Source organism: Plectropomus leopardus, chromosome 17, assembly GCF_008729295.1.
Source record: "Plectropomus leopardus isolate mb chromosome 17, YSFRI_Pleo_2.0, whole genome shotgun sequence".
In the NCBI taxonomy this organism is placed as follows: Eukaryota; Metazoa; Chordata; class Actinopteri; order Perciformes; family Serranidae; genus Plectropomus; species Plectropomus leopardus.
The window spans coordinates 2,884,547-2,909,235 of record NC_056479.1 but is presented as its reverse complement, the minus strand read 5'-3'; the positions used below and the strand labels follow the sequence as shown (position 1 = coordinate 2,909,235).

The 24,689-nt window shown below is 38.5% G+C and overlaps 1 protein-coding gene across 1 annotated transcript in view; it reads right to left on the bottom strand.

Annotated features, from left to right (window-relative positions):
* Positions 1 to 1,125, bottom strand: part of LOC121956082 — a 99,888-nt gene extending 98,763 nt beyond the window's left edge. Inside the window, exon 1 of the mRNA XM_042504171.1 lies at positions 891 to 1,125. Within this exon, the coding sequence (XP_042360105.1) occupies positions 891 to 945 (55 nt within the window). The 5' untranslated portion in view covers positions 946 to 1,125. The remainder of the gene's footprint in view (positions 1 to 890) is intronic.
* Positions 1,126 to 24,689: the final 23,564 nt, after the last annotated feature.

Sequence of the window (24,689 nt, the reverse complement as noted above, 5' to 3'; positions counted from 1 at the left end):
ATTGTAAAGACAAAAAAGTCCCATATTTTAAAGAAAATTAAATTTGTAAAAAATTTTGAAGGGAAAAAAATGCCAAACATCTTTAAAAGTAACCAAAATTTTGAAGGGAAACAAATCACACATTTTAAAAGAAAAAACATATATAATAATAATTACCATAATTATCATCATTTGTTGAAGAAAATATACCATTACAAGTTTTATGCCCCTCCCCTAAGCCAAAATATTAATTAAAAAATATAAGAGTCCATCCCCAGTGTAAGATTAATTTGTCATGCCTTTCCCTTTTTGCAACACCCCCTCCCCTCTCATAAATAACAAACAGTCTCTAATAATGATTTTTAAAAAACCCTGGATCTAATAACCATTCAATCCATACTTATACTTGACTAACTGTACTTAATTCCTTCCATTTTTAAGTAATTCAAATCCAATTAACGCCCCCATAGATAATTATCATTTACAATGTTACATGTTTGTAAAGTCAAAAAGAATGGCCATGGGACCGCTATGTCGGCCTATTTGAGTTTTCCACCATGTGTAAAGGCTCAAAACATTTATATGTTTTCATTTCATTGTCTATTTTGAACAATCTATAAATACATGGACTAATTGTTCCAGCTCTGTTTTTAACTACAAAGTCAAAGAATCTGATTTTTATTGCAGGTGGTTGTTTGCGGTGTGTTATTGCGCACCTGTCAGCAAATAGTCTAATTTTCGGGAAAAGTAGTCCACCTAGCTCAGAAAGCGCATTTAGCACCGTTTAGCCCCCGTACAAACACGAGTTTTTAAACAGAGAAGGTGAAAGAGCCTGAAGCTACAACTTTGCTTTAATTGCATGCCAACAAAACAGGCAGCAGTAAAGTAATCCAATATTACAGCCTACATACCTTCAAAATCTGATAAAATCCCTTCGAGGTGGTCATTGACGGAAAGTTCCGACATCCTGGCTGAGTGCAGAAGCTCCGTGATGCCGCTCCGAGCCGAACAAACAACGGAACTCGACGCAAAACTTGTATTCCCCGATAAAACAGAGCTGGAGTGATGTTTGCAGGCAGACCGAGCCGTGTCCCTCGCTGTCCTCTCGGTGTGTGTGTCCTCGATGTCTGTCCGAGCAGACTCCAGGAGCACCGGCGTGTCTGTGGCCCGGCCCCCCTGCCCCCCTGCTCGGCTGCCCGCAGGCTGCAGCCTGGACCCGGGGTGACAGGGGGGCGGGGGACGGGCGGCACGAGGGCGGAGCCGCGTGCAACACCTGGAAAAAATCCTCTGCCAAATTTCTCTTCTTGGCTGTGTTTTCCCCCGGCCGATGTTGCGTCCAAGACTGTTTCCCGTCGAGATGTGTGTCCCACTATCTGAATATCAACCTAACCCTTGAGTTTTTGTTTCTTTGTTTTGTTTTGGGTTTTTATTTGTTGTTGTTTTTTTGTTTCTTTGCTTTTTGTTTGTTGTTTAAAAAAATACTTTTACACTTACAGCACTTTACGTTTGCATCACTTTACGTTTTATTAAGAACCCAAGTGTGTTTTATTTATTTCAGCGCTTATTTTTACTTGAAGCTCTTAAACAATTATGTTTTCTGTGGTGTTCGTATTATTATTATTATCATTATTATTATTATCTGAAATGCATTGCCTTTTGAGGACTTTATCATACTATTAAACTCATTCAACTTTGCCCATTTATCAGAACTGATGTGAAATTTGATATTTTATGGGTCTCATTCTCAGGTGTGAGGTAATGTGTCAGTAGCACCCCCAACAAAATTTCAATGAAGGAGCCCCTGCAGCTTGTTTTACCTACAGCTATGAAAAGTGGCAAAGTGACACATGTAACGTCCCAAAATCTACAAAAAAGTCTCTTGGAGCCACACCCTAAACCTATCTGGAAGTTAGCCATTTTCAGTTGAATGCTCAATTTTGGTGTAATTTTTGGCCATTCCCAGTTTACATATTATATTTATTTTTTTAGCCATTTATTTTTCTTATATTTTTAATATTCCATTTTTTTTACTTATACATATATAAACAAATGCATCATTTAGAAATTTAACAGATTCAAATTCAAATTAGGTTTAATTATTGATCCCAAACAGCAGCCAGAGAGAAAACAGGGGTCTAGATGCCCTCCAGGAAATTCTGAAAGTCAAAACACATTCTGCTGAATTTTTATGCACCAAGTTATGGTGAAAATGCCTTTTTTATTTAAAGTAAAACACAAAATTCATCCAATTCATTTCTTTCATGCAGTAAAGCTCTCAGGCATTCTGTGGTGTTCAGATATGAATTCCCCTATATCGATCAGCTTTTTATTCAGTGTGGTCTCTGCTGAGTCAACAGTAGGCCTACATGTAGACAAAAGAGGACAGGATTTCTTTGCGCTAGAAGACGACGGAAAGTCGGTGAAGGTGAGGACTGATATGAGTCTTTGACTGTGCTTTATCATGTGGCAACATGTTGCACCGTTTTATATGAGATAGGAATAGAAAATCAAGTTGGTATGGACCAGACAAGATGTGATTATGGAAGGACTTTGCCTGCTGTATTTTTCTGCATTCCAAAATAAACCTCATCAAAGTGTTTTCCTGCCTGATGTGAGTTCTTGGATTCTACAAAACAGAACTGGAACACAAATCAAAACCAAGACACCTTGCGGACTAAGTGGTGTCGGAACTATGATGTGTTAAAATGTCCATTATAAATGAGTTCTTATGACTTGACATTATGAAACTCATTTCAGAACTTATAAATATGAGTTCCTCCACCTTGAGGTCTTTTATTTATCATTCATCATTTATATTCCCTTTTTTTCATTTTTTCTTCTTATTTGAAGGAAGGAGGAATAAATGTTAGTAATAAAATGTTTCAACATATATTTAAAGGTATAGTTAAAACAGACTTTTCTGAAAGACAACATTCCTCATCATAGGAAAACTATAATCAGCCCCCCCCCCCATAATTAGTCTTGATGTCAATACAGTTCTTATTGTACAAGTAATTTCATGTGTCCTTGTGACATGAATAAAGAAAACTACAGTGTGTTTGTTTTTTGTGGCATGTTGCTTAAGTTTAACCTCATTCACTGTAACAAGCAGACACTCTGAGCAGCTCTCCAACACTTCTGGGGGTAGTCGCAGTGTGTTTGCAGTCAGGTAGCCTACTAAACCCCAACTGAGGGACACACACACACACACACACACACACACACACACACACACACAGACAGACACACACACACACCGCCTTCTGTTCAGATCATGAAAAGCCACTGTGGCATTAATCCTCCCTGGTTCAGAGCCACAGGGCTAATGAGAGCCCCCCGACCCAACAGGAGTGTGTGCGTGAGTGTGTGTGTGTGTTTGTGTGTGTGTGTGTGTGTGTGTTGTGGTGGCTGTGGGAATTTAGTCACATGGGTTTGGCTCCTCTCTTTCTCTCTCTGCGGCTGCTTAATTGCCCTGTTTCCTGTGATATGCTCGATAGTTCCAGACGGTGCATCTGTGTGTATATACATGTGTGAGTGCGACTACAACTGTGTGTGTGCGTGCATGTGTGTGTGTGTGTATACTCGTGCTCTGACTCGCCTGAAGGACTCTTCTTGCACAGTGCTTGATGTCTGCAGTGAATTGTCAGGGCCAAAGAATTCAGGCACCACATACCAGAGCCATTTAGATAGAAAGGCTCATAGACATGGTGAAATGTGATACATGAAGACTGGCATTAGCTTTAAGGAAAACTCTATTTTTTTTATAACTTTGGTGTTATTTTACAGTTCTTGCCATCCTGTCTATTGAATATGATATCATTCACTAAAGAGTGCAAGTGTGCATGGGAACCACTACACACCGCAATGCAACATTTGAATGGGCAAAGAAAAAGTTTTTAGATGTGGAAACAAAATTCATGCATAATAAAGTGACATAACAATATAATTAAAGCGATAAATACATACTGTGAAAAAATACATTTTCACAGTGGATTTACTTAAATAATTAATTTATTTTTCCCCATAATATTTCAGGTGATTATGCTTTTTAGTGTTTTATGAAGTTTTTTTTTTTTTGTGGAAATAAAAGTTTTCATTCATTTAACCAGTCCAGAACGCAATTATATTCCAATTTTAAAAATGTATTAGAATAATGGATTTGTACTCTAAATGCACTCATAAGTTATTAACATATAAAAAACAAAGAAACAAAAAAGATTAGGATACTTGTAATGTGTGTTTTTTCCCAGTCCATTCCAATAGATGGAGAATCCTAAAAACTAAAAACTGAAAACTGCCTAATAGTAAAAAAAATGACAATAAATATTATTATTTAGTTATTATTTGATTTTCATGAATATATAACTCATATCAAGGAATGAATTGGTGTTTCAAAACACATTGCATATACATTTTGTATTGTATTTGTCATCAAGACTCAAAATACCATAAATTGCAAAAGTCTTTTCAGAAAACAGTATATTGAAAACCTCCAAAGATGAATATTTTGTGAATATAATCATAATTTGCATTTCAAACTGATTAAATCATCAGAAAATTAAATCAAAGCAGTATTTTCCTTCTTAATTTTCCACTGACATTCATATCCCTTGTCTATTCCCTTGACATATTGTATATTTTTGTAAAAGTACTGAGTAAAGGGTGTAAATCTTTCATATGATTTTTTTGACATGTGTAAGTAAAATATCATCTAATGTTTACTTTAAACACAGAATACATTTTATTAAGAGGATTTTTAGACTGTAATTTGCCCTGCACTTCCCCCTCTTCTTACGGTCGACCATGTTTGTTAAAAAAAGGAGGCGTGATTTTACACAGTCCACTTTCGATGATGTGTGATTGGTTGACAGACATACCATCGAGTAACTTTGTGTGTTTAGGTGGAGTCAGATGACAGTACTCATAGATGTAGACATCCTAGAAAAGTTATGTCCATTGGAGTGAACAAGGGATCGGACCAGTTTAAGGAAGAGAAAGGGATAGAACAGTTTACCAGCTCTTTACTCAAACGAGGATACAGGAGAAATCAGCTGTCATTGGCCAACTTTTGCCTCCAGTGCATGCTGGGATGGATTGCAGTCAAGAGGGAAGTGGCCGGAATGAGAGTCAATGCTTTCAATTGGAGGAGTCGCAGTGTCAGACTATGGTACTAATGAAGGAGTTCAGCTATCTTGGGGTCTTGTTTAAGAATAGGATGAACCAGGAGAGATAATGAATTGCTGCCATGTCGGTAGACAAAACTTTATAGAATGTTCATGCATGGTGAAGGAGATGGGCCTGAAGGCAAAGCTCTCAATATACCAGTTACTCTTTATCATTAACCTTACATATGAGCTTTGGGTAATGGTTAAAGATCTCTAAAGCAGCCAAAATGACAACTCTTTGATAAGGTGGCCGGGCTCATCCCTACAGAAGCTAGGAAGAGAGCCACAAAGCCAGGTTTAGGTAGAACTACTCTATATGAAAAGTATGAAATGACTTTTGTTATGATTTAGTGCTATGTAAATTACATTTACTTGACTTGAGGTGCTCTGGTAATCTGACGAGGATGCCTCATCCTTGTTTCCCTTTGGAGGTAATCCAAACAGGTCCAGCTTGGAAAAGAACAATGTAGAAGACCCAAGACGATTTTTGGGATTATATATCCAATCTAATGTGGGACTTGAGTATCGTCTGCATAAACAAAACATGTTTATCGTATACTGTGTAGTACACATATTACAATCAGTTTTATCTAATGCACGGGAGGTTTCAGTAACTCATGAAGATGGCAATTAATGAAACTTAAACTCCTCCCCTTCCCTTAGTAACCACCAGGACCTTTTGGAAAAATAAAGTGATTGGTGCGCTCAGACACTGATGAGTGGTCACTCTTGTGTGGACCCCTTTTATTATTGAAGCTGATTAGACAGCTGGATTCTGACATGACACTCCTTCCTGGAGCACCTTTACAGTCCATAAACAGCTGCTCTGCAAACTTGTAAAAGATAATAATAAATTCCTAACCTCACACACACTGCATTCATACTGTACATGATATATGGACTGCATTCATTCAAATGCCTTCACACATTTGTCAGTATGGTGATATATAGAAACATCATGAATTAAAGACTGAACCCAGTGTGCAACAGGCTGATTTTCAACTTTTATGTTCCAGCCTCTCAAAAAGAATTCCTTAGGCTTTTACTTCTTTCTCTGGTTGCAACTGATGAAATGCTTCCAGCTAAAGTAAGGATACATTCAAAATTGGAAGCTGAATTTGCTTTTTTGGCAGTAGTAAATATTTTAGAATCAAAACATGTCACAATTTTCTTTTTTACATTCTTAAATTTAACAAAATACAGATTGATGTATTTATCATAAGCTGGTTTTATACCTGCAAGTTTGTAATTGCAATAGTAAAAATGTCTCATCTGACTGTCTAGAAACCTTGGAACTGGCTTTGAAATGCGCATTTTAAACTTTGTTTTTTAGAGACACTTCAAAGAAGTTTGTGGGACATCAAAGAAGTGCTCTTATGAATTTAATTGAAGGTTTGTAAAAGACACTTTTCATCAATCACAAACGTACTGTAAATGCTGCACAGTAAATTTTCAGTTGTCTAATAAACATGTTTTATGTTTGAATATATTTCATTAGAGGTGTAGGAGTCCATTCTTGGTCTGTGTAAAGTGTGTGTAAAAAAAATAATGGAATTACTGACTTTAGGCTGAGACTATTCTCGTGCACTGTTCATACACTTTCACACATAATAATGAGCCAGATCATCATGTATAATTCATGCATTTTAGAAGGCTGTGATTATGTGACTAATACACTGAGGGGAAGAAACAAGGAAGCCCGCCGCGCTGTTCAGTTAGGAGTCATGTTGGGACAGTAACACAGGACTTTCCCCTGCAACCAAACCTCCGTAACTTTGCATTAATTACGTTACTATACATTGAAGATGTAATATCATTCGCGAGGCATTACTTTGACGGATATCATGTGAACTGTTATATGTGCATTTTTATTGGATATATGTATGGTTATATTGTTTTAGCAGCATGTACAGCCAGATTTCATAGAAACACCTAAAATTGACCCAAGGTCTTAATAATGCATTGTGTGGTGGTGAGAATGAAATGTATGGAAATCACTTACTGGGAGCGCCGAATAATGCCAATACAAAGTCAATAAGGATCTTTCAGGATGACTCAGTTTTATTTGAAAAACCCATTATCACAATTTACGATTTGCCTCAGAGAGTTTTACAGCATAAGACATCCCTTTATCCTTAGACCCTCACATCGGCTAAGGAAAAACTCAAAAAAAAACTATAACGGGGAAAGTACTTTCCATAGATACTTTCCCTTACTGCGCAGAGTACATATGTTTTTGTCCCTTATGTCCTATTCAGATATTTTAATCGAAACTACGATCTTTTCCTAAACTTAACAAAGTATATTTTTGTTCTGTAAACCTAGTCAAGTGTTTCACAATAAAAATTCATGTGTTCATAACAGATTTTGCATTTGGCATTTTCATGTTGCCAGCACATTATTTTTGTCCTGAACTAATACATAATACATTGTTCAGAAGTTGTGTCCATTTCTTGTATTTCTGTGACACTGTGTTGGCATGTCATACTTTCCACTAAAGACTTCATGAGCCCCTCAATCTATTCACTAAAAAAAAACTGTGAGAGCAAGTTTGAGTTTAGGTTTATTTCTATTTTCTAGGGCTGTCAATCGATTAAAATATTTAATTTCAATTAATCACATGATTGTCCATAGTTAACTCACGATTAATCGCAAATTAATCGCACACTTTTTATTTGTTCTAAATGTTCCTTAAGGGTGATATTTTTCACATTTTTATTACTCTTATCAATATGGGACTGGGCATATATGTTTGCTTTATGCAATTGTATGTTTATTATTATTCCAACAATCCAAAACAATGACAAATACAGTCCAGAAAATATTCCAGAATAACCTCAAAGGTACTGCATGCGCCAAAAATATACTGAAAGCATCCAATGGTAAACTTAAGCCCAACAAGCAACAACATCGCTGTTGAAAGTTTGTCACTTGTAGAGCCGTCTAGGCGGCAAACTATCAGTGTGGTCTGCCTGTGGCGAGGGGAGGAAGTCTGCGCACCAGCTGTGTGTTTGGCCAGTAAGTGGTATTTGGGACTCAGCGTACTCCAATGGTAACTCACTTCACATCAACAGTAAATGCAATAACTTTGGTCTTGCTGATAGAACCATCTGGCCGGGCTTTATAACAGAAATTGTCATAAATTTTTTAATTTTTTTTTATCGATTTCTGCACACAGAGGTTTCTGTGGTGGTTTGTGTGTTGTGGAGTGCTTGTGTGTGTTTTTTTGTCTTCTGTGTTTCAGGGGCTGGGCGTGGCTTCTGGGTGCTGGAGCTCAGGGCACACTCTCCTGACCTGCTCCTGATCAGTAATCACCGCCCTCATGGCATTTAAGCTCCTGCTTCACTCGACATCAGTGCCAGATTGTTTACACTACTCTCGTGGTATATCTGCCGTCTCTCTCATGAGATTTTTCCAATGTTTTTGTGAGACCTCTTCTGCCTCCAACTTCTCGAACTCCTTGTGTCTTTTTGTCTTTTTGCTTCCAGTGCCTCCCATCGAGCTCCAGCACCTCTCTGCCCAGCCCCTCGCCTTTGTGCTCCGCCATCCACCTTCACCACTCTCCCAGATCCTCACCTCCCTCTCGGATCCTCACCATTCCTCCGCTTCACCAGCCTGACCATCACCTCCTGCCTCACCAGCCTCCACCACCTTGGAAATCACTGTCTCCCTTCCCCTGACACCCACTCCTCCCTTCCCAACCTCAACTCCATTAAAATTCAGTTCATTGTTCACCTAACTCGCTCTGTATTTGCTCTTAGGTCCACCTCATGCTCACGGTTCCTCAGAACCGTAACAGTTTCTTTCTGCTGCCATCATCAACATTACTGCTGCATCATTTCCCAAACTACAAAATGTACGTGCATTAACTGCAAGTCAAAAAAAAATTGTGGCTTTAAAATGAATTTGCGTCAATGCGTTGGTATCGCGTTCATTTTGACAGCTCTACTGTTTTCCTTCACACATGTGCGCCAGAACTTTGTGCATCAGGCGTCTTATTCTCCACAAAGTACTACAAGTATGAGAAACCTTTATACGTTGTTTATGAACTGCAGCAACACTGCAATGAAACCCAAAGTAGATCTTGAAAGAAAAAAATGTCTGTTTATTATGAATAATTCCAAGGTTGGCTTGTTGGGCTCAGTTGGATCTTATCGTAATCTCATGAACTGTTTTTCTTTTTAAAGTGTAGAAATGTAGTGCCAATTATCATTTCCCCCTCAAGGGGTTTCTGGAGGCCACCCAGGGAGATGTTCTTGCATCACTTTCAACAGGCACTGGAAACCTATCATTTACGAGTGCACTGTGTAGGCAGTGGTGTACAGTATTTAGTTTAATGGTCAAACTCTGCTTGACCCTCAGTGTGGGTTAGTTCTAATAGCCCATTTAGAGATCGTTGCAAACTGTGTGCTTTTCATGACACTGCACAAACAACTGGGACTGCCTTTAAGTAAAATGGTTTCACCCTAAACGCCTGACTTCATTTCCCACACAAGTAATCCTCCAGGAAATTCTCAGACTCCAAGTGTGTGTATATATTTGGCCTGACTGGAACTTTTCTTGGTTCAGACTACAGAAACAGCAGTGTTGATATGGGATTAGGTGTCAATGGGTACACCAAGAGAAACATGACTTCATGCCCTTCAGGATGGTGAAGCACAGTGTCTGCAGTGTGTATGTGTCCACACCAGCATGATTCGAGTTTTGAAGATTCTTTTCTGTTTATGCTTAGTATAATTCATATGGATTATTGGTTGCAAATACAGATGCTCTTTCTTTATTTTAGGAAGAATCCATCACCAAATAAAGTATGTTTTTGTGCCTGAATGGGGTGGTTTCCATTGTTTCTCTGTACTGAAGATGAGGTTAGATCCAAAGTGACAAAAAAACATTAAAAAAAAAGGATATTTGGTATACAGTTGTTCATCCACTGTTCAACAGGGTACTTGTTTTGGTGAAAATCCCGCCATAAGAGTCTATGTGGATCTAAACAACGTTCCATTAATATTTGTTTTCAGCTTTGTCAAAAGAAATTCATTGACTGAAATTCAGAAAAACGATATTTATACAAAATAAACTTAGTAAAAAAATGATGTCAAATGTATTAAATTTAACATTTTTACCTATAATTTATAATCAGATACATGGGCAAACTAAGAAATCAAATATCAGATTATCAAGTGTGGAAATTTCCAATGTCTGATGCATACAATAAACACATTACAAGAAAGTAAGACACATTTCACCCCTCCATTTGTTGTTATTGTTTCTCTTGGATTTCACTTTTAGTAATGAGTGGATCTTCAAGCATTCAAAGAAATGTATATTCATTGCAATCAGATTATGTGACCTGCATATATTCAAATTCTCACTTGGAGAAAAAAACATGGTGGACTGTCGTTCCTGTGCACTCCAGCAACACTAAACCCCTACCCATCGCATGGAACATGGAATGGAACATTACATTAGGCAAAAAGCATATAACAGTGGAGAGAAATCAGCATGGCACATTTAGAAATAGACTTTGCCAACTCCCTTCCACCTGGGATCCCCCCACCACAACCCCAAGGCCCCCGCAACATACATCCAAATACATACACACATACAAGCACCTTCACATAAAACTGGGGCATTTATACAGAAGAAAGACACAAATACACACATCCCTATACACAATTATACCCATATATACACATGGACAATCAAATAAACAGAAAAAAACAAAAAAACCCTACCCAACAGCCAAAAGCTGAAAACCAGAAAAAAAGAAGAGTAGCAGTGTGGCAAAGCCAATCCCACCCAGAAATGGTAGACAACACATACAACATGCATAAGCTGCACACACATATATATAAGAAAGATACAACACCAATATAACACTGCAATATATATACACATTGGTCAAACCAGTTGACAGGCCCAGACAATCACAGTTTAACTCAGACAGAACACGAGGCACTACAGTAGAGTATGTATTTTAAATATCAGGTTTGACCAATAAGTAAAGTTTTTTGAACTGGCACAATATAGCCAGGCTGTGGAGAGTTCTAACTGTGCAATCCTGATAGACAGCAAGCCATTCTCTCACAGACAGAGCATGAGGCGTTTTCCATCGGCGAGCAATCTTTTTTTTTTTTGCTGCTGTAAGATCAGCAAATAAAATACGCTTTTCATTTATAGTAAATTCCATAGAGGATGTATCATTAAGCAGAAGCAAGCTCTGTGAGTAAGGAATGTTCTTTATTAAAATAATTGACAAGACACTGGAAATATTTTCCCAAAATCTGTTAACCTCCAGGCACTGCCAAACCATGTGGAAAAAAATGCGGACGATATTATTTTGACAAAAGTCACAGTGTGGATCATCTCTGAATTTCATTTCATGTAATCTCTGAGATGTTAAGTATGACGTTAAGTATGATGTTAAGTAGACAGTGATAAATTTAACCAAATGTTACACCAGTTCAAATCTGTGGAGATATTAAAGTCTCTCTTCCACAAGTTGTTAAATGGCAAAGGTTTAAATAAGGTCTTGATTATAAATTTGTAGAGTTCAGAGAAAATACCAATATCTTTACCTTTGACACTAAGTATTGTATGTAGGGGATGATTATCCAGATCTGTGCCACAAGGGACACCTTGAGCACGCATTACTGCACGCAGCTGCTAATAGAAGAAAAAAGAATGTGCCTGGAAGGTTGAAGGATCTTTGTAAGTCATGGAATTCACAGAGCCCCTGTTGCCCCACACTGTCTCAGAGAATATGAACACCTTCATCATCCCACTGTGGGAATAAAATTGGCTTACCCTCTGCCATATTCTGTGAATGATAAACAGGGTGCAGACATCACTCTGTATCACCGGTGGACAAGGAAATACAGTGAGTACTGCTGGACGGAGCAAATGTCAGACAACATGTAAGAGTAGTGTCTGCGGAGGAAAGATCTAGGGTCAGGTGCGTGTTCATAGGTTTTTTTTTTCTCCCAAAGGTACTATACTGAAAGCTTCTGATGGAAACACGGCTTAATTGGCTCTTGAGGAGCTGCGGTGTGGAAGAACTAACCCTATACTGTACATTTACTACTGCTTGACAATTTACCACTCATTTCCTCTCTGCTCAGACTGCCAACAGCTGTCTACTCTCAGCATATCCACAAACATTTGCTCATGCACACACTCACTACGGGGTTCAGCATGGCGGGGGCAAGAAAAGAATGTCTGCATATTATTTCTTGAGTTTGCTGTCACATCTCTTGACAGTTTGCAAAACTATATAGCTGAAGCCAAACTTGTGTGACTCAACAATATTTTAGCACACCCTTTCACACTTTAAAATTGGTATATGAAAATCATGGAGCTTTCTTCGTGGGTAAACATTACGTATCAGAGACTGCCGGTTTCCTGACTCCACAACTCATCTCAGTTGCAGAGGTGCTAATCTAATCTACTTTCCAGCCTAACCTTTTTAACCCTTTGAAAGCTGGGAAAATTGGTGTCAATTTCTTTCAAAAACATGGGAAGAAGAAAATGAGCAACCTAAGATGAAATGGCCCAGAAATTGACAAGTTAGTAAACAGAACAAAATTTGACCTAAAAATTTGCAACAAAAAATGAAAAAAAACCTCAAAAAACCTGAAAATAAAAACTAAATAAATATAAATATTTTAATATTACACTTTTAATTTAATTAATTCAATTTAATTAATTAATTAATTAATTAATTTTTTTAAAAAATCAAATTAAATTAAAAGGCCAAGTTGCGGACTGCCTTTCCCCCATGTTTTTGAAAGAAATCAAACCAATATTCTCAGCATTCAAAGGTTTAAATGCTTTTGACAGGCGTCTGAATGCAACAGAAGAAAAATTGTTTAAAGGGTTTATCCAGCTCTATCACTCACTTACTGTACTCCAGTTACTAAACCAGTTACTCTACTTGACACTCTACTGACAGTTTGCTGACTGAAAGTCCTTATCCACATATTGTCACTTCCCTCTCATACCTTTCTACCTATACTACTTACCTGTCTGTGATCTGTTTAGTGTAGCCGTTTCACACAGCAGTTAGTTACACACATTGTTTACAGTAAAAAAAAAAAAACAGCTAAGCTCCTGGAAAATGCACACCCACTGCTATGTCATGAAATGCAATTACCTGGATTTGTCTCTGGTTGAAATGACCATTACTGGAGAACTGACTGCAAGATGGATAACCTGCAATTAAATCAGCATCGTAATTAATTCTGACTTATAACCAGCACCTGACTGACAGGAAGATGACAGGATTTGCCATGGGTGTTGACTGCCCAACATTTTTCTACAGATTACTGAAGCTCCTGAAGCCCTCTGGCCTTGCACATGTTGGTAGTCCCACCTCAGGTTACCTAAAATTGCTTTGGATTCTGGCGAGACACTCCAGGTGAAAACATTGTTGTTTTTCATGCACTGGTTAATTTTTGTCATGCTGAACCTCTGCCAATTTGACTTTCTTCTTCTTTGATGTAACACTTTGGGCCTCAATCAAGGAACAATATATAAACAAATGATTTCTTATCACTTTCAGTTTATTCATGTTAAAAACATGAAGGAATGCAATTCATTCCCCAGGTCCAGCAGCGTACAAAATAAATAATATTAGTAAAAATAGACATTATAAATGAATAAAAATAAATAACCTTACCTATGATAAATAAAACACACTTTAAAAACAAGCCACATGTTAAAGGATAATACATAGTAGCAGGGAAAGTAAAAGTGCATTTTTTTTTGTTAGGACCCATTGATTTTTGGGATTCAACGTTTTCTTATTTTTGCTCTTTTAAAAAGTAAGAGAAATTTTTAGATTTTTAGATCATTAGATTTAGAATTTTAGATCAAGATTTTAGCGCACAAACCATATGAAAAACATGCAAGTGATGTTAAAACATGGAGTCGATTTTAGAAAATTAATTGTTATAACTGTGTAAGTCATTTTTCATGGTTCCAGCTTCTCATTTACTCCGTATGTATAAGGACAATTTGCTATTCCTTTAATTTTTTTTTTTTAATGATTTGGATTCATTAAATTTGTGTAAACCTTTTGAATGTGTACTTTTATTTTTAATACTTCAATAAATCTCTCTAAAATCACATTTACTTTGTTTTAAGTTTATTTCACAGTAGGCCTACATCGATTTCACTACTGCAGAAGTTCCTCTTCTTTCAGCCTTTTTTGTTTTTTGATGTCATGTCTCGTGTCTTCATGTGCCAGTCTTTGCACACAGCACAAAACCTGTGCTAAGGGGGTGTTACCTGTGCAGGTGACTTATGATTAGTGGAATTCATCATTCAGCACACCTGGTCAGAGCAGATTTGGATGGTTCAGAGCGTTTGGTGCATCTGGAGTTGACTTCTCTTATATTTTCTCTTACCAGAAAATTAAGAAAAAAAAATATGAGAGATATTTAAGAGATTGTTGCTGCATGAGGCCAATTGTTCCAAAAGAATGGATGCTGCATTTCCTCTGACATTTTTGTTGTGGTCACTGTCTGTCTTGTTTTTCTTGTTTTTTTTTAATCTATAAAGTGATGCACAATAGAATTAGTTTTTCAATTTACTTCCCTTTCTGAACTATGATTCTAGAATAAAACAGCAAGCATGTCAATGGGTCTCCCCCATATCCATCTTTGCAGACCCATTGCCAACATAAACTGATTGGATGGGCATATGCCCTCCTCCATGCAGTTTTTTTTGTTTGTTTGTTTGTTTGTTTTTGTTATCATCATGTTATCATTAAAAATGCTTGCTGTTTTATTCTAGAAACATAGTTCAGGCATTAATCTAGATGCTGTGAGGAGCTACACACTTGTATATCATTATGCAAGATTTAAGATATTTATTCTATCAGTTATTTTTTCTACTGCTCATATTCTCACAGGCCAATCAGTATGGGCAGGCTCCAGGTCACCAGCTGATCCCAGCCTGAGTGCTGTGTTAGCCCAAACACAAGTGACAGGACTTTTGAACCACAGACTAGAAGCTTTTAGTGTATCTTTATTGATAAAGCAGAATCCCCTTCCGAATGAAGCCAGCACGAAAACGCTACAAACTGCAGTTCCTCTAATGGCCCCTTAAGGCCATAGACCCCCATGTTAAAATGCCCAGATTAACAGCAGAAATAGGTATAGCTAATTCCAATATTCATGACAATTGTACAGTGGCGAATTTTTATTTTATTTATTTATTTATTTATTTATTTTTAATAAATCACTCGTTTACATTTTGTTAAGGCCTAAAGTTATGCATCATCAAGGGTGGGATGCTTTGAGTCACAGTCTATTTGCTGGTTGTGTGCTCGGCTTCTTCTGTGCTTGGATTGGAAATAATGATGGAATAGAAATAAAGCTGCTAATGTTTTGAACATCCATCACCATGCTTCTTGGAATGTTATTGTGAGAGGAGAAGTTGCAGAACATCACTCAGTGGAAATGCAGTCATCTCGCAAGTGTGTTTTATCGGCATTTTGAAAGTATCACTTAAGTTTTGCGCAAATCTGTAAGGGAAACCAGCCCAGTAATGATGTTTTATTCTTGCATTTGACATCGATGGACGTATGTCGTAGCTTGCGGTTCAGTGGGTGATGTCATGGCACGGTCTGCATACATCAAACTTGATTTCGCACCCAAGTTTATTACATTGCTGTCGCAGAGTGTAGCTGCTCTGAATTTATGATTGCCGAAATTTCACAGTTTGTAGGAGAATTAAGGGACCTACTGAAAAAGTGGAAAATGGTCATACCTATTTTTTTTGCATGGAAATCTAGCTTTTGTTTTCATGAGACTTTTTTATGTGCTTTTTGTACCTCTAAAGGTAGTTTCATTAAAATATGGAGTTAACTCTGGACCTTAAAACTCAAGCCATTATAGGTCTCAACCTCAGATGTGCATGTGAAATGCAAAACTACAGTAAATATATAGTATAAAACTAGTGCAACTATAGTGTAATTCAACTACACAAATCATTTAAAATATGTAATATTATTATATGTTTTAGAACTTCTAATCCCTCCTTTTCCACTAATTTTTCTCATAAACACCATATCCTGTACGAGGCACAGTCGCAGTGTCACTATACTGCACGGGCCTAACAATGGCAAATGCAACGCAAACAGGCAGACTGGCTACAGAATCAGCTGAGAACATATCTGCTCCCACGTAGATAAACTCTGTGTTTAGTTTGTACATGTGCGTGTTTGTGTGTTCACACTTTAATCTGTCTGGATATCTGGGCTGGTTTTGTTTGTGTATAATTTGTGTGTGTGTGTGTGTGTGTGTGTGTGTGTGTGTGTTTGTGTGTGTGTTTGTGTGCATTACCGGGAGTTGTGTTTCGCCTTCTCCTCAGGTGTTTGTTTCCAGGAGGTCAAAGGTCAGAACACGCCACATACCTGTCCCGAGAGCCTCTCTGGGCTGAACCCAAAGGCAGCTGAGGGCAAAGGTCATAGGTCATCTATTGTCCAACTAGCTTGATTTGACCTGATGGACACGGGAGGTTAAATGTCTGCTTCTGGGCTAATTTTAGAATAAAGTCACAAAATGAACGCAGTCAATGAAGGCCTGCATACAGTCCCACTGTTGTGTGTGTGTGTGTGTGTGTGTGTGTGTGTGTGTGTGTGCCTCCTCATAGTGGAGACATTTAAGTTTACTACAGGAAACTTGTTACGAAAGACTGATTCAAATTAAAATAAAAAAACATGACAAATTTTACAGGCTGTGTTATTGATTTGTCACACTGTAAAGATAATTTTATAAGACTATAAAACAGAGCTGATCCACTGTTGCCTGAGGGGCCTGTAAAAAGACATTCTTCCTTGAAAATACCCCCAAAAGCTGCTATGTAAAGTTCTGTTCTGTTACAATACTGTAAAAATATTAAAACTAAACATTTTTTGAAGAGAGAGCTCTCTGTGATCCTGGGTGGAGATAAAGATGGCTGTGACGCTCATTATGTGAGAAGACTGAAAGGAGAGTTGGATGGAGGCACAAGAGGTATGTGATATAGCTGGTGGAAGGATTTGAAAATACATTGGCAAGGGTAAGTGGCTACAATAAGTTAAGTTGATGAGTGACATGGACAAAACAGTCAGTAGATAATTTAAGTATCTCCTTAAACAGAGATGTGCAAAAGGTAGACAGACGGAGCAGTGATTAACACCACTACTCTGCAATTGAGAAATTTCAACATTTTCTCGTCCCAACTCATGACATGGTGCCGCTCTGTCAGTGAGCTTGCATCCATCTGCATCAGCTGTTTGTGTTCCAGGATGTAGTTACTCTGATGTAAACAATACACATGGTGAGATGAAGCACAGTACTTGGTAACCTATGTGGACTGTGGCGATGGTTAGGATTAGGCAACAAAGTCACAGGTGGTTAGGTTAAGGCAAAAGAGGCACGTGGTAAGGTGTATTAAAAAAAGGCAGACATCAACACGGGAGGCATACTCCGGATTCCTGCACACCCTATAGGTGCACTCGGGCTCCTTGTATTACATGGCTACCAGCAGCATTATTACCTGACGCTTGTCTTCAGCATGTCATGAGCAAGTGACCGGTTTGTTGCTGCCGAGTTCTCAAGTAACACCGACGTGCCTGGTGTCACCCTGCATATAATAACAATGCCAATGTGTTCTTATCTGAGGCCATCCAGTCACATTCTGGTTGGACATGGAAAAGGGCTTTTGTTGTCACTCTTACACACCAAAAACACAAACAGAGTGGGTGTATTTTAAAATTTGGATTGAGAACGGGCTGGATATTCAAACCTTAGTAGACACTCATGGAGATGATTCGGCTGGGAACAGCCTACACATAGAGATGTGTGGTAAGGTCAACGAGGGGAATTAATGATAGATTATGTTGGAGATACAGCTAGAGTTTGGAAAAGGAATGGATAGATATGCCTAGTGAAGGGAGATGACATAAGGGAGTTAAATGGCATTCAACCAGCTTTGTGTTAAACCTGGCTCTTGAGCTGTTGCTCAAACAACACGCTGTATTTCTGCATCTTCATAGCCTGTCACCCTTGCCACCTCGCAGAGACAAAGAGTTTGATCAAGAGATAAATCCGCCCATATCTTTCCTCCTCAAACTCCAACCAAAATCTGATCAAACGGTAAAACAAGGCAGTGCTAATCAAGAATCAAGATTATGTTACAGAACTGCTTGTTTCTCTCTTAAAATGTCTTCACAAACATATTTTAGTGTCCTGTTTAGCTATAATATAAGATCCCCAGCCACCATTGTTTCATGCAGACCAGTCCATATGACATCACCCACCAGCAGAAGTGTTTCCTTGGCACAGTGCATTTATTTCTAACTACTGAGCAAAAGTGAATGCCACTGGTCATGTGGCATGAATTTCAAAAGTATTCGCATCTTATTACTGCATGGATGGCTTAATTTTATATGAGGACCCTCTTTATATTGGTGAAATACTTCTTTATGGGTGAAGTTGAAGGCAGTAACTGAAGTTCGTAAATTGATGAAGGTACATGATATAGCTGAACTAAGTTAAACAGGGTAGCGATAGTTTCCCTTTGGAAACTGGTATACTCGGAATCCTACTAGTTCAAGTAGGATTTGGTATGTGAGAGTAGCTCCTAAAGCAAGTTGGTAAATAACAGGTAGAAAACGTTCAGTGAAATAGCTGGACTTATGTTACTGAGTAGATTAGGTTAGTATCTCCCTAATGTAGGCAGACAGAAAAACTAAGGGTTAAAACAACTAGTGTTTGACTTCATTGAAAAAACCTGAAGATATCTGCGATAAATGGGCCTGATGGAAGTAATAAAAGGTTGACAGCACATCATAGGTGAAGTGTGGGGCACAAGTGATGTCTTTTCTGTGCAACAGGATATTCTGATCATGCGTTCCTGCTTGGGATGTCAATGGTTACTAATTAATATTTTTGATTGGCCATGCATTTTTGTCTATAGGTTAATCCTGCTGTTCCTCACTTTAATGTATGTGTGCAAACTGGATCTGCTTGGGAACACACATATGGCTAGCTGCGGTAATATGTGTAAACATTGTGCCCACTCCACACCCTCCAGTCCACAACAGTTGGTTTCAGTAGTCCAAATGACAGCAGAGATAGCATGATGCTTCACAAGCCATTTATCTCTCTTCTTGGGCATCCCAAGTTGTTGAAACTCTCTTAAGATTAACCTGTGAACATGTCCTAGGCTGCCAAATATGAAAACAAGTAGTTTGCACCTATAACCTATAGCTCTGAGATAGTTAGGAGTGGTTGGTATTTAATGACCTTGGTCATAAAGCACACCTCTAAGTTAGAGTCGAAGGAGCAGGCTACTTCTAAAACAGACACCTCTTTGGACTCTTCGTTAAACACCAGGACATCTGGAGTCTCAGCAGACAGATGTGACAAGAAGCCTGGGTTACTGTTCCAGAACATGGAACATGGAGGTCTGATACACAAATGTTTGTACATTCTCACTGACAGTGGAAAAAAGTGTGATATGTCCTTTCCTATAAGGTCTACAATTCTGTCATGATGTGTTATATTCATTCTTTTGTAAGCATAACAGTCATTCAAGATGTCAGACATCAAACGGGTTTCCATTACAGATTTGCACAAAACTGAATCAATATTTTTGAAATGTCGATAAAGCACAATTGCAAGATGACTGCGTCTCCATTGAGTGATGTTCTGCGACTTCTCCTCTAGATATAACATTTCAAGAAGCATGGTGATGGATGTTCAAAACAATTTCTATTGCAGCCACCACTAGCCATCATTATTTCCAATCCAAGGCCACGTAGGCGTGTTATGCAAGCGATGGGGCAGCTGTGGCTTAGAGGTAGAGCAGATCAGCGTCTAAATGGAAGGTCAGCGGTTTGATCCCTGGCTCCTCCAGTCAACATGCTGAAGTATCCTTGAGCAAGATACTGAACCCCAAATTGCTCCCAATGCTGCATCATCAGAGTGTGAGTATGTGCGAATGGTTACTGAGTAGCAGGTGGCACTTTGTACGGTAGCCTCGGCCACTAGTGTGTGAGAGTGTGTGTGAATGGGGGAATGTGACATGTGTGAAAGCACTTTGAGCGCCCCAAAAAACTAGGAAAGTGCAATACAAGTACTGCTTATTTAAGGGAAAGGCGAGCCACTTACATGTGGGAGCGGCCACATAGAAGGGATTTCTGGGAGGTAATAGTCCACGATTTCACAGAGGAATTGTGGATTCAAAATTTCCAGATGATCCGTTCAACTTTTGAAGAGTTATGTGATGCAATACCACCCCTTGTAGCCCCTGCTGCATCATGCCTGAGGGAGCCAGTTCTTACAAACAAGCACATAGCCATAGCATCATGTGACATAAAAAAGCCAAAAAAAGTGTCTCCAATTCAGTTTTGTAACATATAGCTTTTTTGAATTGCCTGAAATACCACCTCATGCGAGCATATAAAGTTTTTCAAAACTAATGTGTTTCCATGAGGCATATTTTATGTTCGCAATTTCAATTTGTGCAATTTGACGGTAATGGAAACCTGCCTATTCTCTTAGTAATCTGTGCTGTTGTGTGATGCAAACAATAAGGCACCTTAGAGCTGGAAACCAATTGGCAAGGTTGAGTCTAGCAGGGGGAACTTGTAGTCTAGCTTTAAGTAGGAATGTGACAATGTCCTCTGCACGGTGGTTTTAAGGAACAAATGAGAAAATGAACGATTGACATTAGGGAGACATGCCAGTTTTCCACACAGTTTAAGTCCAGTCCAGTGTTGTTGGTGGTGGTACTGTAAATCCATAGGAGTCTGCGGGGTGCCTGTAGGTATTAACAGGTTACTGTGTCAAACATACTGTATATGCCTTGACAGAGATAAAAGGGGTCAGTTACAATTTTGACACACACACACACACACACACACACACACTTGCATGCGTGTGTCAGTTCTGCACTGATAGCAAGTTTTATGATTTATATGAACTGAAACGCCTCCAAAATGATGACACGGAACTCCTTGTTCATTTTCCAGGCATCAATTTTAAAAACAAAAAAGAAAATACCTTTTTAAGATAGTTACATGCCAAATGTTCATGATAATATTTTTTCACATTTGTTCCTAAGTCTTTGTAATATCACAAGTTTGAATAATTTTTTGATCAACGTAAGGGAAAGTTTAAAACACATATACATTAAAAAGTTGGTTTTTTTAAACTAAAAAAGCTGTTGAAAGAAATTACTCCTTTATAAATGATGGTCACATTAAAAAAAAAGAAGAAAAGAAAAATTGAAAAAAAGATTTAAGTAGGTTATAAAGGCATTTATTACACTGCAAGTGTTTAATGTGTAAAATATTACTAATTATGAGATACTTATATACAGCATATTGCTGTATATAAGTATCTCCATTCTCTGAGTTAGTTACACAGTATTGACTGTATAAAGAGTGCAATTGTGCTGCCCTCCAGTGGACAACAGGAAACTCACTGATGTACTGTACAGGCTTCACGACTGGGAGACTTGGAGGTCTGCCTCTGTTTCTTTCATTCTCTCCCTGTTTACAGTAATAATCCTGACTGCTGAAGATCTGCTGTGTGCAACTACAGCATACAAAAACTTAACATTCCTATGTGACTGCAGGCTATTACTGTGCATATAAAGAGTTCATTTACAAAGTACAAAAAGCCATTTTTAAGTTGAGTCAACTAACACTGGTTTTATTTATATTCCCATGAGTGCACAATAAAAAAAACAAAACAAAACATAATTTAGCTGAATTTTAATTTCAAAAAGATATATCTAAACAACCCAACATCAGTTATGGTTGTTGTGGATTTTCTCGCTCTTAATACTCCCTCTGTAGCTGTCAGTGTCATTAGATGCTATGAATTGGTTTATGGTGGAGTTAAAAGCCTTGTGCATATAGACTCCTTTAATATTACCAGTAGAGCGGAGTTGTGTACACAGCTCAGCAGTGGACAAGGATGGCTTTCTGTGTGTGTTTTTTGTTGTTGTGTCATTTTGCAATGTCACAGACAGGCTGGAAAAGAAATCAGTAAACAGTTAGAAAACAGCATGAATGGATACCTGTGGTTACTTTTTTTATATAGCTCTTATTTATTCTGTCTCTCTGTCAGACTTGGTGCAGACTAATTTGGGTCGATGTTTAAGCGCTGCTTGGTTGAAGACAAATGCTATTTTGTGTTGGGGTGTCTTTGCATCTTGCCGGTTACTGGGCCTTAGCTGGCATGTTCACCCGGATGTTGAGTTTTCAACAATGCTGATCAGCGCCAGAGCTGATAAATACTAATACATAGTTATTAGACTCGGTGTGAATGTCAATTGTCCCATTTCATTAAAAGGCCAGATGTTAGTAGATGCAAGCAGGTTTTTTGTGGAGTGAAAAAAGGGTTGTAAAGAGATCATAAGGTGTATTTGGCATCGATATCACATGTCAAGGGGTGTGAAAGCACTGGTATTTGACAACCCTGAAAAAAGCTCTATTCCCATGATATGGGGCCCAAAGAGCAAGCACAGTGAAGACAAATGCTGAGCGGCTAAAATCCGCCCAAGAAATGTAAATCTTTTCTAAGCATCACTGAATAGGGATGGGGATAAAATAATTTAATCATACATCTCTTCTAGACTTTTAAATGTTGCATTTTGCAGGGGGGGTTAAGCTTAAAAAATGCATCCAAATGTATCCAAAATATATCTCTCTTTCATTGTAAGTCTATAGAAACAAAAGACTTTTTGGGCCCCATGGCATCAACTGACAGACCCAGATGGTGTAATTCCAGTTTTGGCCACTATCTAAAGTTGGCTTCAAAGCCCAGTGCTGTTCTTGAGGGCTTGATAAGAACAGGCTGGCTGGTTGTAAACTCTGTTTTCTCTGACATATACTTATCTGTCATTTCAGATGCAGTTTTAATGTTTCAGATTTCCTGGCTCGCACTAACCCCTTTCCTGCCTTTGCCATCACCTTGACCTTCCCTGCCCACTCATTTACCTGCCTCCCATTTCCCTAATCACTCTCATAGTACATATTCTGGCTCATCTCCACTCAGTCTTGGCTAGATTGTCGAGTTTACTTCCTTCCTGGCTTTCCCAGCTTTTGTTCTGCCTGATTATACCTGTCTGACCTACGCCTGATCCACAGTCTGATGATACTCTCCCTGTCACCTTTTTGGAGAAGTTCTGACCTTCCTGGTTTTGACCCTTGCCTGTTTCCTGATTCAGGAAAATGTAAGCTTTTTGTCTCAGCCTGTCTGCTTTTAAGTCGTGCTTTTGGTTTTAAGCTGACCTTTTTTTGAGCTGTTACAAGCACATGCCATCTGTCCTACCCAGTTTCAGGTTCTTTTCTACTCTTGTATTTTCTCGAAGTTCATCCAGAACTTTATGAACTTTAAGAATTTGATGTACTTTACAAAAAAATGTGTTCTACTAAGACAATTGGTGACAGTGTACACAAAATGTACATTAAATACCAACAGTGGAGAGAGCAGAGTCGACTAGTACGCTCTGAGAAAATCTATTTAGTCAAGGTCAAAGGCAGTCTCCAACTCAATTATGCTTTAGCTAAGAGATATAATCAGAGAGAGCGAGGAAGAGAGTGGAGAGAGAAGGAGGAGAGGTGAGGAGATTGAGACAACGGTAAGAGGGGAAGAGAGAGTCATTAGTGCTGTTGGAGAGGAGTCAATCTAGAGGTTGACAGCGCAATTCCTGCTGCTTCTGAGAGACAAGGGGAGATGAAGAGGGAGAGACGGGGACAGGGGTGAGAGGCCAGAGGAAGTAGGGAGAGGAGGGAAAAGGAAGCAAGAAGATAAATGGTAGAAGTAGTATTCAGTCATAACACATAATACAGTAAGTATTGAAAAAACAGGCAGGTTTCCATTACAGACTTGCTCAAAACTGAAGCGATATTTTTGAAATGTCGATAAAACACAATTGCGAGATGACTGCATTTCCACTGAGTGATGTTCTGCAACTTCTTCTCTGGTGATAACATTCCAAGAAGCATGGTGATAGATGTTCAAAACATTAGCAGCTTTATTTCTATTGCAGCCACCACACTAGCCATCATCATTTCCAATCCAAGGCCACGTAGGTGTGTTATGGAATGATAAGGCAAGCCCTTTATATGTGGGAGCGGCCACATATGAGGGATTTTTGGGAGGTGATAGTCCACGATTTCACAGAGGAATTGTGGATTCACAACTTCCAGATGATTAGCTCAACTTTTGAAGAGTTATTTGATGCAATAACATCTTATGTAGCGCCTGCTGCATCATGAGGGAGCCAGATCCTACCGACAAGCACATAGATAGCATCATGTGAACTATAGAAGCCAAAAAAGTTTTTCCATTGCAGTTTTTCAAAATGCATGCATTTCCATCAAGCATATTTGGGCAATCTTAGGGTTAATGAAAACCTGCCTTGTTGTAAGAAGGTGGGTCTTATCTAATAAGAGCCTGTCAGAATGTGGATGCACAGGACAAGCACAGAGTAACATGCTGCTGATGGTGCAATTCTTTTTGTTGAAGCCTTAAT